We start from the raw sequence: 14,577 nt of genomic DNA, 5'->3' as shown, positions 1-14,577 counted from the left end.
TGGGTATGGTCACCACCCTTGGCTTGCCCCAAGCTTGGGGGAGGTTCCCTGGTATCGTATCACCATCACTTCCATCATTACTATCTATCTTAGTTCAATCCTTAGTTGCTCCCTGATTTAGAGAAATAAATTTCAGATTTGCTTTGCTTAGGATTCTTCTTTTGATTTCCATCTATCCCTGTAATCGAGTATGTGAGTTATATAATAAAGATTAGTTGACTTTTGTGCTTTACCCGTGGGCACCCATCATCATAACATGGCAATAAAAAGAAAGATAAAGATCTTATGCTCCTCTCATGAGAAGTAACGACTTCACACAAAAGTGGTGTAAGTGATAAAAGTTGTTGATAGTAAACAAACATAGTATTAGTCATTGTTGCAATCTAAGCAAGATTAAGATAGAGGAGAGGCCACTTGCATACAAATATACTATCTTGGACACCTTTTATGATTGTGATCCTTCATCAAATATTATATAATGATCAAGTGTTGATGTTGGACATGGAAGACAACTTAATGATCATGGTAGTTTATATTCACATAGAAGTTATATGGTATTGGATCCTTCAACATGTGATGCTTGCTTATATTCACATGAAAATTTTGCACTAAGTAGAGATACTACCTATGCATCCATAACCGTGAAACCCAGTTTCTTTCCATGAGAGTCCACAATACCTACATATGGATTGAGTAAGATCCTTCAAGTAAGTTTTAATCGGTGCATCAAGCAATAAAAATTGCTCCTAAATATGTATGATCTTTTATTGCAAGGGAAAATAAGCTTTGTACGATCTTGTGATGGAAAAGTAATAAAAGCAACAGAGTGCATAATAAAGTTTGATGTCATAAGGGGCAATATAAAGTGACGTGTCTTTGTATTAAGAGGTCACACATCCAACAAATTAAAAGTGCATGACAACCTCTGCTTCCCTCTGCGAAGGGCCTATATTTTACTTTCACGAGTTCAATCATGTGCTTGAGTCAATAAAGTTTATTACTCTTCCAACCTATTAATCCTATAGTGGCAAGCACCATGTGTTGAGGAAAGATTCATCATCGCATCATGCGCATCATCTGCATTGCATCGGCACTCTGTTGCCGTCAGTTTTCAAAACTTGCATCCGTTATTAGTTCTCGGTTCTCTCCGTTTTTGTCATTGACCGTTTCGAGACCAACCACACACGCACGCGCCTGCGACATCGTTAAAATATTATTTTTAATAGTGTGTATGAAACATTCTTGGATTGGTTGAAACTTGGCGTGCGGTCTTATTTTAATGTAGGTAGGCCTCCTGCCAAATTTCGTCGCAATCGGAGTTTGTTTCATACCCGATCTGTTAAATATATAGTGGCACTATGGCCGGTTTATTTGTCGGACGTTTCTGTATTTTAAAATCTTCGCTGGGTGGTCTATTTTCCCTATCTTCTCAGCCCATAGCCTCCTACACGGACCATCTAGACCGACCTAATGCCTAGCCATCGCCGGAGTCATCCGATCTCGATCGAAGGGTCAAAATTAGACTAAAAAATCCCCCTAACCATAAATCCTTGCTATAAAAGGAAGGGCAGTCCCTCCTAATTAGGAACCCTAGCCATTACCTCGATTTTCGCGTGCCCCAATCCCAGCCGTCGCCGCCTCCTTCCCTGTCTCCCACCTCCAACCCGCGCGGCCCGCAGAGCCCATCTGGGGCCCTCCCCGGGCCCGAATCGGGCGTGCCGCCCCGTCGCAACCCCAAGTTCCCAAAGCTGCCCCGACCCCGTTGCAGCACCGAGCCGCATCACCGCCGGTCCTCCTCACGCCAGCCCCACCACCTCACTGGCTAGACCACTGCCGGCAGCATCCAGGCCAGAGCGCCGCCCCTCTTCCTCTCCGTCCCATCCTCTCCTCTCAATCTCTCTCTCACCCCGGCTCCCTTCCTCTCTATGGCCGTAGGTGGAGCACGCTGCGCCATGAAGCCGCGTCGGATCTCCTCGTCCAAGTCGCATGAGACCATCGCGTCGCCGGGAACCGGTCCGCCCTAGCCGGATCCGCGCATTCCCGTGCTCCTCCTCGTCGTCCCCGCTGCCATGGTTGGCACTGACTAGCGCCGCCGTTAGCCTCTAGCCTCCACTGACCTCGCCTCGCGAGGGCGAGCCGAGCGCCCGCTCGAGCATTGGCTTGGGCCGCGCCCAACGCTCCGCCTGCCTGCAGGGCCCAGCTGCTCTTCGCCCCCGCCCAGTCAGGCCGGCATGGCTGCTGCGTTGATGACGAGTTGATGGATATACTTCTCGCCCCTCATTGGATACCCCAAGTGGAAGGTGGAGATGTAGTCAACACCAAATTTCCCTTACACGGAGACTGTAAGGTTTATCGAACCAGGAGGACTCCTACGCTCAACAAGTAGGTGTGTTCCACCCTGGCGCTAGCAGAAGACGTGGACCTGCACACACAACAAATAACTTTGCTCCCAACGAGTACAGAGAGGTTGTCAATCTCTCCGGCCTTGTAGTTTGCAAAGGATCAAAACACAAGCGGGAAGGTAATAGATTGCAACGAAAAAGTAAATGAAAGCGGTAAATGATGGAGGTGTAAACAATGATAGTGATATGGACCGGAGTCACATGATGTTCACTAGTGATGTCTCTGTCCCAAAAGACGATAAACAACTATGCTTGGGTAAACAAATCATAGTTGGGCAATTGACAAAATTATGATTGCACCGCAATGCTAATTATGCTCCTTGATACTTAGAGGTTCAATAGTAATGGGTAGTACGCCAAGACAAGTAGATCGTTTATTCATCAGCATCTACTTACTAATCATCCACTTTGAGATATCTATCCAAAACATCTCTCCGGTATTAAGTTGTGATCCCCACCCAAAGTGTAAACTCAAATCAGCGAACAACTACATTAACGAACTATGCGTAAGGTAAACAATACTTGCAACCGGGGTCACAAGCACCGTTGTTTTCTCCCTGGTGGCAACAAACAGATCCCCTAGTCTCATGTTTCTGTCACTCAAGCTAGACATCGAGGGGCCTGAACCCACAATCATGCATAACGCTCCCTCTTGGAGTTACAATCTACTTCTTGGCCAAAGCAATAAAAAGCAACGGAGAACATGCATGAATCACTAAGGAGCATAATATAAAAGGATAATCAAATATATGATCTCTTGGTGTGCCATTGAGAATAATTTGTCATCATCTCATCCAATAGCTTTGTGGCAGCACCAAGTGTAGTTGACATAAAGGTTCCTCCCGCGGCCGAGTCTAACAAATTCCGTGAGGTAAAGTTCAATCCTGCATAGAAAGTTTTGATAAGCATCCAAGTAGTCAAACCATATGTAGGACAATTCTTAACAAGAGATTTCATACGTTCCCAAGCTCTAGCAACATGTTCATTATCCAATTGTCTAAAATTAATAATGTTACTTATTAATTGGACAATCTTAGCAGGCGGGTAATACTTCCCAATAAAAGCATCATTGCACTTATCCCAAGAATTATGTTATTCCTAGGCAAAGATTGAAGCCACACTTTAGCTCCTCCTCTCAAGGAGAAAGGAAAAAGCTTAAGTTTAACAATATCACCATATACTTATTTATATTTTTGCATATCACAAAGCTCAACAAAATTGTTCAAGTGCAAGGCAACATCATCTCCACCACCGGAGAATTGATCTTTCATAACTAGGTTCAGTAAAGCAGGTTTAATCTCATAGGAGGTAGCCCAAGTGGCTGGAGCAGCAATAGGAGTGCAGATAAAGTCATTGCTGTTGTGACTAAGTCACACAACTTGGTGTTTTCAGTGGAACCCATAGCAGCGGCAACAAGCAAGAACAAAGCAACTAATTTTGTTGTTGTTTTTGGTATAAGACTCTAAAGCAAAAACTAGAAAGCAAACTAACAAGACTAAAAGGCAAAGGTAAAGGATAGTGTGCAACTCCCCTATCTTGAAGACTGGAGTCCTCGGCAACGGCGCCAGAAAACTTTGCTTGATGACGAGATGATGTATATAATTCTCGCTCCTCGTTGGTTACCCCAAGTGGAAGGTTGATATGTAGTCAGCAACAAGTTTTCCCTCACACAAAGACTGTAAGGTTAATCGAACTAGGAGGACTCCTAGGATCAACAAGTAGGTGTCCGTTGCCCCTGTCTAGCAGAAGACGTGGACCTGCACACACACAAATAACTTTGCTCCCAACGAGTACAGAGAGGTTGTCAATCTCTCCGGCCTTGTAGTTTGCAAATGATCAAAACACAAGCGGGAATAGTAATAGTGATTGCAATAGAAAAGTAAATAAAGCGGTAAATGATGGAGGTGTAAGCAACGATGGTGATATGGACCGGAGTCACATGATGTTCACTAGTGATGTCTCTCTCCCAAAAGATGATAAACAACTATGCTTGGCTAAACAAATTACAGTTGGGCAATTGACAGAATTATGAACGCACTGCAATGCTAATTATGCTACTTGATAGTTTGAGGTTCAATAGTAATGGGCAGTATGCCAAGACAAGTAGACCGTTTATTCATCAACATCTACTTACTAATCATCCACCTTGAGATATCTATACAGAACATCTCGCCGGTATTAAGTTGCGAGCCCCACCCAAAGTGTAAACTCAAAGCAACGGAAGACTGCATTAACGAACTATGCGTAAGGTAAACAATCCTTGCAACCGCGGTCACAAGCATTGTTGTTTTATCCCTGGTGGCAACAACACATCCCCTAGTCTCATGTTTTTGTCGCTCAAGATATACATCGAGGGGCATGAATCCACGATCATGCATAACACTCCCTCTTGGAGTTACAATCTACTACTCGGCCAAAGCAATAAATAGCAACGGGGAACATGCATGAATAACTAAGGTACATAATATAAAAGGATAATCAAATATATAACTCATAAAAATCTAAACATAATCTCATAATCCATCAGATCCCAAAAAACTGAGCATAGCAATAGCAAGAGAATTACATAGAAGCCTTGATCATGTAGGGCAGCTCACAAGGGCTAATCATGGAAGCACAAGATTGGAGAGAAGACATCACATAGCTATTGGTCATGGACTCATGGTCCAAGGAGGACTACTCACGGCATGTCCGGGAAGCGTCCATGGCGGTGGAGAAGCTCCTGGAGGTCAATCCTCCCTCCGGCAGGGTGCCGGGAAGAGGTCTCGTGACGCTCCCAATCTCGGAAGCCTGGCGGCGGCGAAACGATGGAGAAATTCGCGATTCTGGATCTCCCCCAAGGGTTTTCTCTCGGAGGAGTAAATATAGGCGGAAGGAGGGCACCGGATGGCGTGGGACCCACCCAGGCAGCCTCCCGGCGCGGCCTAGGGGTGGGTCGCGCCCACAGGTCGCATGGGAGGCCCCTGTTCCCCCTCTAGCCCATCTTCGGTGATGTGGAAGCTTCTGGTACGCTGATTTTTTATATATTTTTCTTGGGATTTTTGGGACTTCGGAAAATTGGGTAAAAGCCCTTGCAAAATAGACATCAGCAGACATGAACTGGCACTGGGTCCACTAAGTTAGTAGGTTAGTACAAATATGTGTAAAATGATATAAAGTGTAGCAAAACATATAACAATGTCACCCAAAAGATCATGGAACAAGCAGAAATTATAGATACATTTAGGACGTATCAACATCCCCAAGCTTAATTCCTGCTCGTCCTCGAGTAGGTAAATGATAACACAATAATTTTTGTGGTGACATGCTAACACACATATAAGAACTTCAAAGTAAAGCAAGTAAGATGTGCAATTCAAGTCAAGACAATAACAAGCAAGAGTCTATATCTAGTATTGAGTTTAGCAAAGTAAGAACATAAAGGTGCAAGAGCTCTCGTTGTCCGTGGCTCGAATGTCTCCAAATGGTGTTTGCGTGCAAGAAGTGGGATATGGGTTGAGATCATAATTTTTTTAATTGAGAACTCAATCTACTAAACTTCACACTTGGTCTCCTTCAGAATCTTATTTTGACTCATCCCCAGACCACTACTCACGCACAAGTCAAAATTGTCCTCTCCCTTTCGACTTTGGGCACTCATGCAATGGATGAGCGTAAGCAAGATGTGTTGGCACTTAGGATGGCAAATGGAATAATGATGGGGAAGGAAGACAAAAAGGTGTGAAAGGCTCACATCAATGAGGACAACCATAGGCGAGAGAAAGCCAAATGATAGATATGATGCGAGGAGTAGGGATTGCCATGTAACGGATGCACATATGAGCTAAGGTAAGCTCTCCAATAGAACTAGTGGGGGTGCATCCAACTTGTTTGCTCATGAAGACCTAGAGCTCATTTGAGGAGGCTCATCATTGGAATACGCAAACCAAGTCCTATAGTGTAAGGGTCCCCATATAGTTATGCATGAATGATAATCTCTATGTAGTACAAATATAGCAATGGAGTACGAGTGTGGATCTTTCAAAAGGAATAGTAGTGTTGCCCCCTTCTCTCTTTTTATTTCCTTTTTATTTTTTATTTATTTCTATTTTTTTGTGGCCTCTTTGGATCTTTCTATTTATCTCTCATTTGTCCTCTTTGGGATCTTTTCATTTGTCCACTTTGGGATCTTTTCATTTGTCCTCTTTGGGATCTTTTCCTCACTTAAGGGCAACACTCTATGTTTTACAAGAATAAAAAGAAGATCATCACACTTTATAAGAAGTACTCAACATAAAGACAAGTGAAAACTATCATGATTTATGCAAATGTATGCCTTTGCCAGTGTAGCATGATATGCAATGATACTAGCGCGTCATGTAGCAATAATATGGACAAGGCCCAACTATCATGCGGCTCCTCGATCAAGCAAAAGCATGTATGATGTGAATACCAAGTCATGAGATGGTAGATGTTGCATGACAATGTATCTCGGAAAGGATATGAAAAAGCCTTAATAGGTAGGTATGGTGGCTGTTTTGAGCACAGATATAATGAGGCTTATGTATGACAGAGCGTATCATGTCATGGGTTTGGATGCACCAGCGAAGTTTGCACCAACTCTCAAGATGAGAAAGGGAAATGCACGGTACCGAAGAGGCTAGCAAAATATGGATGGTGGGAGTGCCAACAATCGAATACTCACATTAGTCCGAAGAACTCATACACTTATTATCGGTAACTCTCTATCTAGTTAGGAAATTCACAAAGAGACAAGTACCCCGAGGAGGAGTGTTTGGGGGTTTGGATATCCTTGCGCATCCTCGACTCATGGTAACGTGAGGGTACTCTATATATTCCAACCCCTCGAGAGGTTAGCGATCAATTTAGTAGCTAGAGTTCTCAACAAATTTTTAGTTTTTGAAAAACACACGGATTTACCAAAATACGACACCTATCACTAATAGGCTGAAGCTCTTGGCACCAATAGTCCAAACATTACTCAAATCAATACCTCAAAACTATTGCAAGTTACTCCTATACTTAAATAGCAATCTTAATTACCTACTCATGCAAGACACACAACTCAGTGCAATGAGCCAACTCTCTAAACAAGATAAGCATGATAACTCACAAGAGTTCCAAAATCAACCTAAATAAAATCTCTTAAAAATGTATAGCATGAAAAATAAGAGCTAAGCACGACAGTAGCTAAGTAAAGATAGAGAACACACAAAAATGATAAGCATGAAAACCTATGTTGTGTTCTAGAGTGGAATGGAGCGTGTTTCTCTCCCAAACAAGGTAGGGTAGGTTCTGACTTGTTATGAACAGCAAAAAACTAAAAAAACTAAAAAGTAAAGAGCGGGACGCTCCAAGCATAACACATAACATATGAAGTAATAAAGATATGGCATGGGGATGGACGAACTGATGATTGTTGATAGAGAAGGGGATGCACGGGGGCATCTCCAAGCTTAGACGCTTGAGTCTCCTTGAATATTTCTTGGGGTGCATGTGGGCATCCCCAAGCTTGAGCGCTTGACACTCGTGTATCTTCTTTTATCATCTCCCATCGCATACTTGAAAACTCCCTTCATACGAAACTCATCATAAGCTGATTAGAGTGGTTAGTACCCATGATAAAATAATTCATTACCTACTAGAAATAAAGATTTTCATGAGAAGCTACTATTTATCATGATTTCCAAAAGGTTTTTGCAAAGGAAAAGCAACCTTAAGATTTGCAAAACAATAAAAATGCAAAACGTGGCAGAATCTGTGAAAAACGGAACAACAGGTGGTAAATATTTTTTTCGGGGCTCTTTTGTAACTCAAATAAAAAAACTCAGGGCAGATGCCAGAAAGAAAATTATGTAGAGCATGCTGTCAAAATAATTCAGATCAAAAAGATGATATGATGATTTTTGGCGAAATTTTTCGTCAAGCAGACAGAATGTGTTTCTGGACAACATGTCACAACTTTTAAACTTTCTTGTAATCAGAGGCTATAACTTGGCACAAAGCTTAAAAATAAAGATACAATGATGTTGCTACAGTAGTAACAAGCATCAAGACCACTAAAACAGAAAGTAAAAACAAATTGGGTTGCCTCCCAACAAGCGCTTTCTTTTATGCCTTTGAGCTAGGCATAATGCAAAAAGATCAAGTGGTATCAATTGAACCATCACAAAAATCATCAAAAAGCTCTTCAATATTACAACTAGTGTTAAGAGGACTCTCAGAGAGAGGCTTAGTTGCAGCACTTCTAGGAACAAAAGCAAAGGTAGTAAGACCAATTGGAATTTCATTTCTAATTCTATTTAAGAGAGGTATCTCTTCCAAGGTCTTCGCAGTTTCAACACCCCTAGCAATAGGTATATTTGTTTTGGATTGAGGAACCTTGGGTACGTTAACAAACCTAGGTCCCTTCCTTGCGGGGGTTTCTACCTTTTTAGTCTTGATGAAGGATAGAGTAGTTCCTAAAGTTTCAAAAATATCCTCTATCTTATCAATCCTAGAACGATCCATATCATGGGATTTAAGGGTCTCCAAAAATTTATAAATTTTGTGCATGGAGCTATCAAGTCTATTTAAGTTCCCTTGAATGCTACGATCTACTTCATTTATTTTACTCATGCTTGGCATCTCTAGCTCTATCTTCTCTAGTTAACTCATAATGTGAGCTAAAGTGATATCATCCTTTATGTCAACAATAGGTGGGATTCCGACAAGATTTTCCATAACGTTAAGAGCCTCCCCTATGGGAGCTTCCAAGAAATTCCCTCCTATTGCTGTGTCTAGAACAAACCTGTGCCAAGAAGTAATACCAACATAAAAATGTCTAAGTAAAATAGTGGTGGATTGCTTCTTGGTGGCTCTATCTTGAGAATTTTTAATTCTATACCAAGCATCTTTCAAACTTTCTCCGACCCTTTGTTTGAAGATGAGAATCTCTCCTTCGGGTGCAACGCTAGAGGCAAAGGACTTAGACATACTGACTAAACAAAGCAAAGTAACTGATTTTTTTGTGGTTTTTGGTAAAAGACTCTAAAGCAAAAACTAGAAAGCAAACTAACAAGACTAAAAAGCAAAGGTAAAAGATAGCGTGCAACTCCCATATCTTGAAGACTGGAATCCCCGGCAACGGCGCCAGAAAACTTTGCTTGATGACGAGATGATGCATATACTTCTTGCACCTTGTTGGTTACCCCAAGTGGAAGGTTCAGATGTAGTCGGCAACAAGTTTTCCCTCACACAAAGACTGTAAGGTTTATCAAACCGGGAGGACTCCTAGGATCAACAAGTAGGTGTCCGCTGCCCGTGTCTAGCAGAAGACGTGGACCTGCACACACACAAATAACTTTGCTCCCAACGAGTACATAGATGTTGTCAATTTGTACACGAAGTTTTATATATTTTTCTCGGGATTTATGGGACTTCGAAAAATTGGGTAAAAGCCCCTGAAAAATAGACATCAGCACACAGGAACTGACACTAGGTGCACTGAGTTAGTAGGTTAGTCCAAATATGTGTAAAATGATATAAAAGTGTAGCAAAACATATAACAATGTCATCCAAAAGATCATGAAACAAGCAGAAATTATAGATACATTTGGGACGTATCAACGCCGCAACAAGAGCATACCAGGCCGGTGGCCTACAGGCCATGTTGGGCACTCAGATGCCCGTAAAACTCCCGCCGTCGCGCACAGGGGGAAGATCATTCACGATGATAAGTGAAGTTGGCAAGGGAGAACGGTCGACCGACACATCCGACGAGGCATGTCGTACCAGTTTTCTTCTTTGTACGTAACACGGGACACGCGGGATGCCGAGATGCATGTTGGACAAGCGTACATGTTGCTTGAGCCCGCTTTTGATGATGGGGTCTGTCCAGCGGGCATTTAGCGGGTTTGCTTTGCGGAACTGCGTAGCGGATAGCCCCGACCACTTGCATGTAAATTGTATGCAAGCACTCATATGCCATGATGACTTTAGACGTAATGACCCGATCGGATACAATGTCACTCCGAGTCTCGCTAATGATTGTAGTAAGCAGAACTTTGTGCCTTGCAATCACTAATTTTGATATGACTTTATATACCACATTACATATACTAATCTGTCTCAGCTAAGAAAACTTTTCTGGTTTTTCCACTTCTGGGATAAGCAGGGTTCCATCCATCTGGAACTTTCATTAACCAGATCATCAACTTTTCTTTCCCGTCAAAAAAAAAAGACAGGTCATCACCTCTCTTTTTTTTAGACAAATCACCTCTTTTTTAAGACAAGGCAGATTATCACCTAGAGGAGGCCCATCCCCGCAGTAGATGAGCCCAACAGGCAGTCGCTAGTTTGCTACCCCCAAGCCCTAGCGTCCGATCCATCCTGCGTCCTCCCCGCCGCCGCCCACGCACGCGCCTATACAATCTTTCTCGTTTCCTCTTCTCTCTCTGCCTCACCTCGCCCGTCCTCCTCCTGGACGTCCCCGGCCCCATCGACCGGCACGCTCGCTCCGCCCACGCTTCTAGACGCCGTTCGGCCGCTGCTCTCGAGCCCAGTTCCTCGACCGTCCCCAACTCCCCACCGGCCGCACTCGCCGTCCGCGCGTGCTCGGGTAGACGCGCATGCGTCCTGCGCCGCCGCCGTCGAACGTGCCGTGGCTGGCTGTCCGCACGCGCAGTGTCGCCTCTGTATCGATCTCCACGCCAGCGTCGCACTGCGCGGAGTCGTGGTGACCTTCTCTCCCGTTCTTAGGAAGCCATGGGGGAGCCTAGCAAGGAGCTCCTGGACTTCCCCTCGGGGCCCAAGCCACCATCCTTCATCGGTGCAGCTCTCATCCCCGTCCCCGCCTCCCCCTTCTCATGCCCCTTTGCCTTCCCAAATTCCTCTCTGGTTGTTGTTTGTCTTCCTCCTTTGCAATGTTTTGGTGTGGTTTGCAGAATCGCTGTTGGTGAGCAGAGACCAGCACAAGGTCAAGCGCAAGGCGGGGCCTCCCACTGACCCACTCCCAAAGAGCCAAGGTATCTGTTCTTGTTGCTACTCTGTGAAGCTCCGAAAATAGATGAACCGTTGCGCGAGATTTATTATGTTTGTTTAGTCCAAGCTCATTAGAGAATCATATGAACATGTATGTGTTCACCCTAGTTCTTCCAAGTCATTCATCAATGGCACTGTCCAGCTTGCTGGTTTTTGTTTAGAACGACCTTGAACCATACGGTTATTTAGGTTCGCTTGACTGGAAAACTGCCTTGTTGGGGCTGTTAGAGCATATCCCGTAAACGTTTTTGCAGGACATCAGGAGTGCAGCAAGAACAGATCCTGCCTATTGATCCTGCAAATTTAAACATACCAGTTCGCGCTAAAACATCTCGCCGGAGTTCATCACAAGCATAGCATAGCATAGGGGAGTTCATCACAAGCATAGCATAGCATAGAGGAGTTCATCTCACACATAGCATAGGGGAGTTTTTAATACAAATCAAAATTAAACACCACCGATATTTAAACACGCATAACATAGATCTACTTGTCGTTGGAGTCGTTGTCGCTGCCGTGGCGGGACGGGGGCTCCTTGCCGTGGAGAGTCTTGTACATCAGCGTGCTGCAGAGGGTCGCCTGCAGCTGGAACTCCTCTAGGAGCGCCGGCGCGCGGGCGGCCGCAGCTACATCTTCGGCTGCGGCGGCCTCCTTCGCCGCGAACCACGCGAGCTCGGCATCCCTACAGCGCTGGAGGGCTCACCGAGGCGACGAAAGTTGGCCCAAGCCGTCGCCCCGGCGTTGCGGGACCTCACGTCGCGCTGCCTCCCTTTGTTTGTCCGACACGGGAAACCGGAGGCCGGAGCTGGAGGCCTCGTCATTGTTATGACGCTTGCGGGCGGCAAAGCCGCCATGGCCACCGACACCCCCGCGGCCCCACGGTGGCCTGCCCCCTGCCGTCGCCACGCCCCGCTCCCGCGGTTGCCATCGCCGCCAAGATCGCTTTTGCAAACCACGGCAAAATGCTAGCGGAGCGGGGTCGTTTTGTCATTGGAGGGGTCGATTTGTCGTAGGATGAGAGGGCGGTTTACGGGCCGGGCCGTTTTTCCGCTATCTGCTTGGGCTAGTTTTTTGTGCTGTCCCGTATAATGGCCGGAAAAGCGTAGTTTGCCGGGCGTTTAAGAGCATCTCTAGCTGATCCCTTAAATGCCCGGCGAACTACGCTTTTCTGGCCGTTATATGAGACAGCCCCAAAAAAACGGCCTGGCCCGTAAAAGGTTTACGGGAGGCCTGTAAACTGCCCTCACATCCGCTATATATACCGGCGCCCGGGCGATTTAGGGTATCCATCCGCCCTTTCCCTCTCTGCCGCATTTCTTCCACTCCGATGAGAAATTGAACCCTCTCTGGGAGCGTTTTGCAGCAGCAAATCTTGATGGCGATCGTGGGTGCGTGGCGGCAGGGGTTCGGTGACCGCGGTGGCTTCGGGTGCCACAAGGATTCAACGGTCGTGACGGCTCTGGCCTTCGTCCTCCCGTGTCGGACAGGCAGAGGGAGGCGATGTGCAAGTGCTGCGCCAAGTCCACAATGCAGGGCTTGGGCCAACTTCCGTCGCCTCGGCGACCTGTTTGATCCGGCCCAGCCCTCCAACGCTGTAGGGAGGCCGAGCAGGCATGGTTTGCGGTGAGGGAGATTGCCGGAGATGCAGCTGTGGCCGCACGCATGTCGGGGCTCCTGGAGGATTTCCAGCTCGAGGCTACCCTGTGTAGCACGCTGATCTACAACACCCTCCAGCGCAACGAGCCACCACCAGCCCAGGACGGCTCCGACGCGTAGAACCAAGTACCCTCGTAGTATCTTAAGTTTGTATGAACTATGGAACTCCGGTGATGTTTATGGAGCGAACTACTCGTTTTTAAAATCATGTTGAATTCCGGTGATGTATGCGTGGATCTATTGTGTGCCTGCGGCTGCCGTTCCGCAAATTTCGTCTACGGGAGCCTTGTATGATTTTTTACAGGCTCTTAACATAGTATAGTTTGTTGTGTGAAACAATTTCTTTGAGTCGTACACTTTTTTGACTGAAATAATAGGGAAAACCTCTACGTTGTAATTTTATAAATGAAAAGGTTTGACAAATATTTACATGTCCAAAGCGAACAGACACAAAAGGAATTTGTTTGTTGGCTTATGTAGTTGTTCCCTGAATTTCTGTTTAACTTGGGTGTTGCAATGCTGCTTAGTTCTTGGAAAAGTGAAGGATTTCTTGGGAGAGATGGCAAAGGCCAATGAGAAATTGCAGCTTGATTGGCAGGTAGGCTTCTAATTGATTTTGCGTTAGATCAGTGCCCCTTCTGTTATTTAGCTCCATTTTATGTTTGTGCAGAATAAGCCTCCCGAGGAGTATGACATAGAAGCGCTTACTGGAAACGAAAAGGAATATATTGAGATGGTAAAGCTAATCTATCCTCAGGGACATGGTGGAGAAAACAGTGTTACTGAGCTAACTGATGAGCATGGTTCTGTTTGCAGGATTTGATTCTCGGTGTAGCTGATCTTTATTCAGAGCAAGCTGTGGATGCAGCTGAGGCGACAATGAGCAGCTTCCCACCCGCAGGAAGTTCATTTGCCAGCAGCTCGTCTGACTCAGAAGATGATAGCGATGAAGATGGTGAGGATGAGCCTGAAATGCCTAGCAAAGAAAAATGTGGCAATCCAGATAAACCAGACGCTCATCCAGCCAACGGTAAGAAGCCCAATAAAAGACAGAAGATTGTTGTTCTCAACTAGGATCCTTGTCATCCTTGACAAACAAGGGCAGGAGCTTTGCTGCTTCTCAAAGAAAGTTCGGCAGAATGTAGTGCCCCAAGACCTGATGTTAAATCAAGAGCCTGCATGGAACACCTAATTCTGTGCTGTGTGATGCTCAGGTTAACTGGGTATGTATGCTATGTGCAAACCCATCTAGCCTAATAAGCATGACTCCACCTCGCATGTCGTGTAAGAGCATCTCCAGCCGTTTGGCTCCCAGCGCCCCGTCAATAGCCTTTTTGACGTTTCGTCGACGCTATTCTTGGCCTGCGGGTGAGCGAGTTTTCAGCCCCGCACCAAGGTTTCGACCTCAATACACCAATTTTTCTAAATTTCTCTTTCCCGCTGTCCAAAACACGTCGCGAGTTCGGTGAATGTTATGCCACAAATCGGTGATCAGTGC

The 14,577-nt window shown here is 45.3% G+C and overlaps 1 protein-coding gene across 1 annotated transcript; it reads left to right on the top strand.

Moving 5' to 3' along the window:
• Positions 1–10,790: 10,790 nt before the first annotated feature.
• LOC123443887 lies at positions 10,791–14,367 on the top strand. The gene is made up of 5 exons (XM_045120433.1): positions 10,791–11,211; positions 11,327–11,407; positions 13,607–13,677; positions 13,750–13,815; positions 13,896–14,367. The coding sequence occupies exons 1-5, from the start codon at positions 11,148–11,150 to the stop codon at positions 14,151–14,153; spliced, it is 540 nt and encodes a 179-aa protein (XP_044976368.1). The 5' UTR covers positions 10,791–11,147; the 3' UTR covers positions 14,154–14,367.
• Positions 14,368–14,577: the final 210 nt, after the last annotated feature.

This window comes from Hordeum vulgare, chromosome 3H (assembly GCF_904849725.1).
Source record: "Hordeum vulgare subsp. vulgare chromosome 3H, MorexV3_pseudomolecules_assembly, whole genome shotgun sequence".
Lineage (NCBI taxonomy): Eukaryota > Viridiplantae > Streptophyta > Magnoliopsida > Poales > Poaceae > Hordeum > Hordeum vulgare.
Note: the sequence above shows the minus strand (reverse complement) of the source record. Positions and strands in the feature narration are given on the sequence as shown.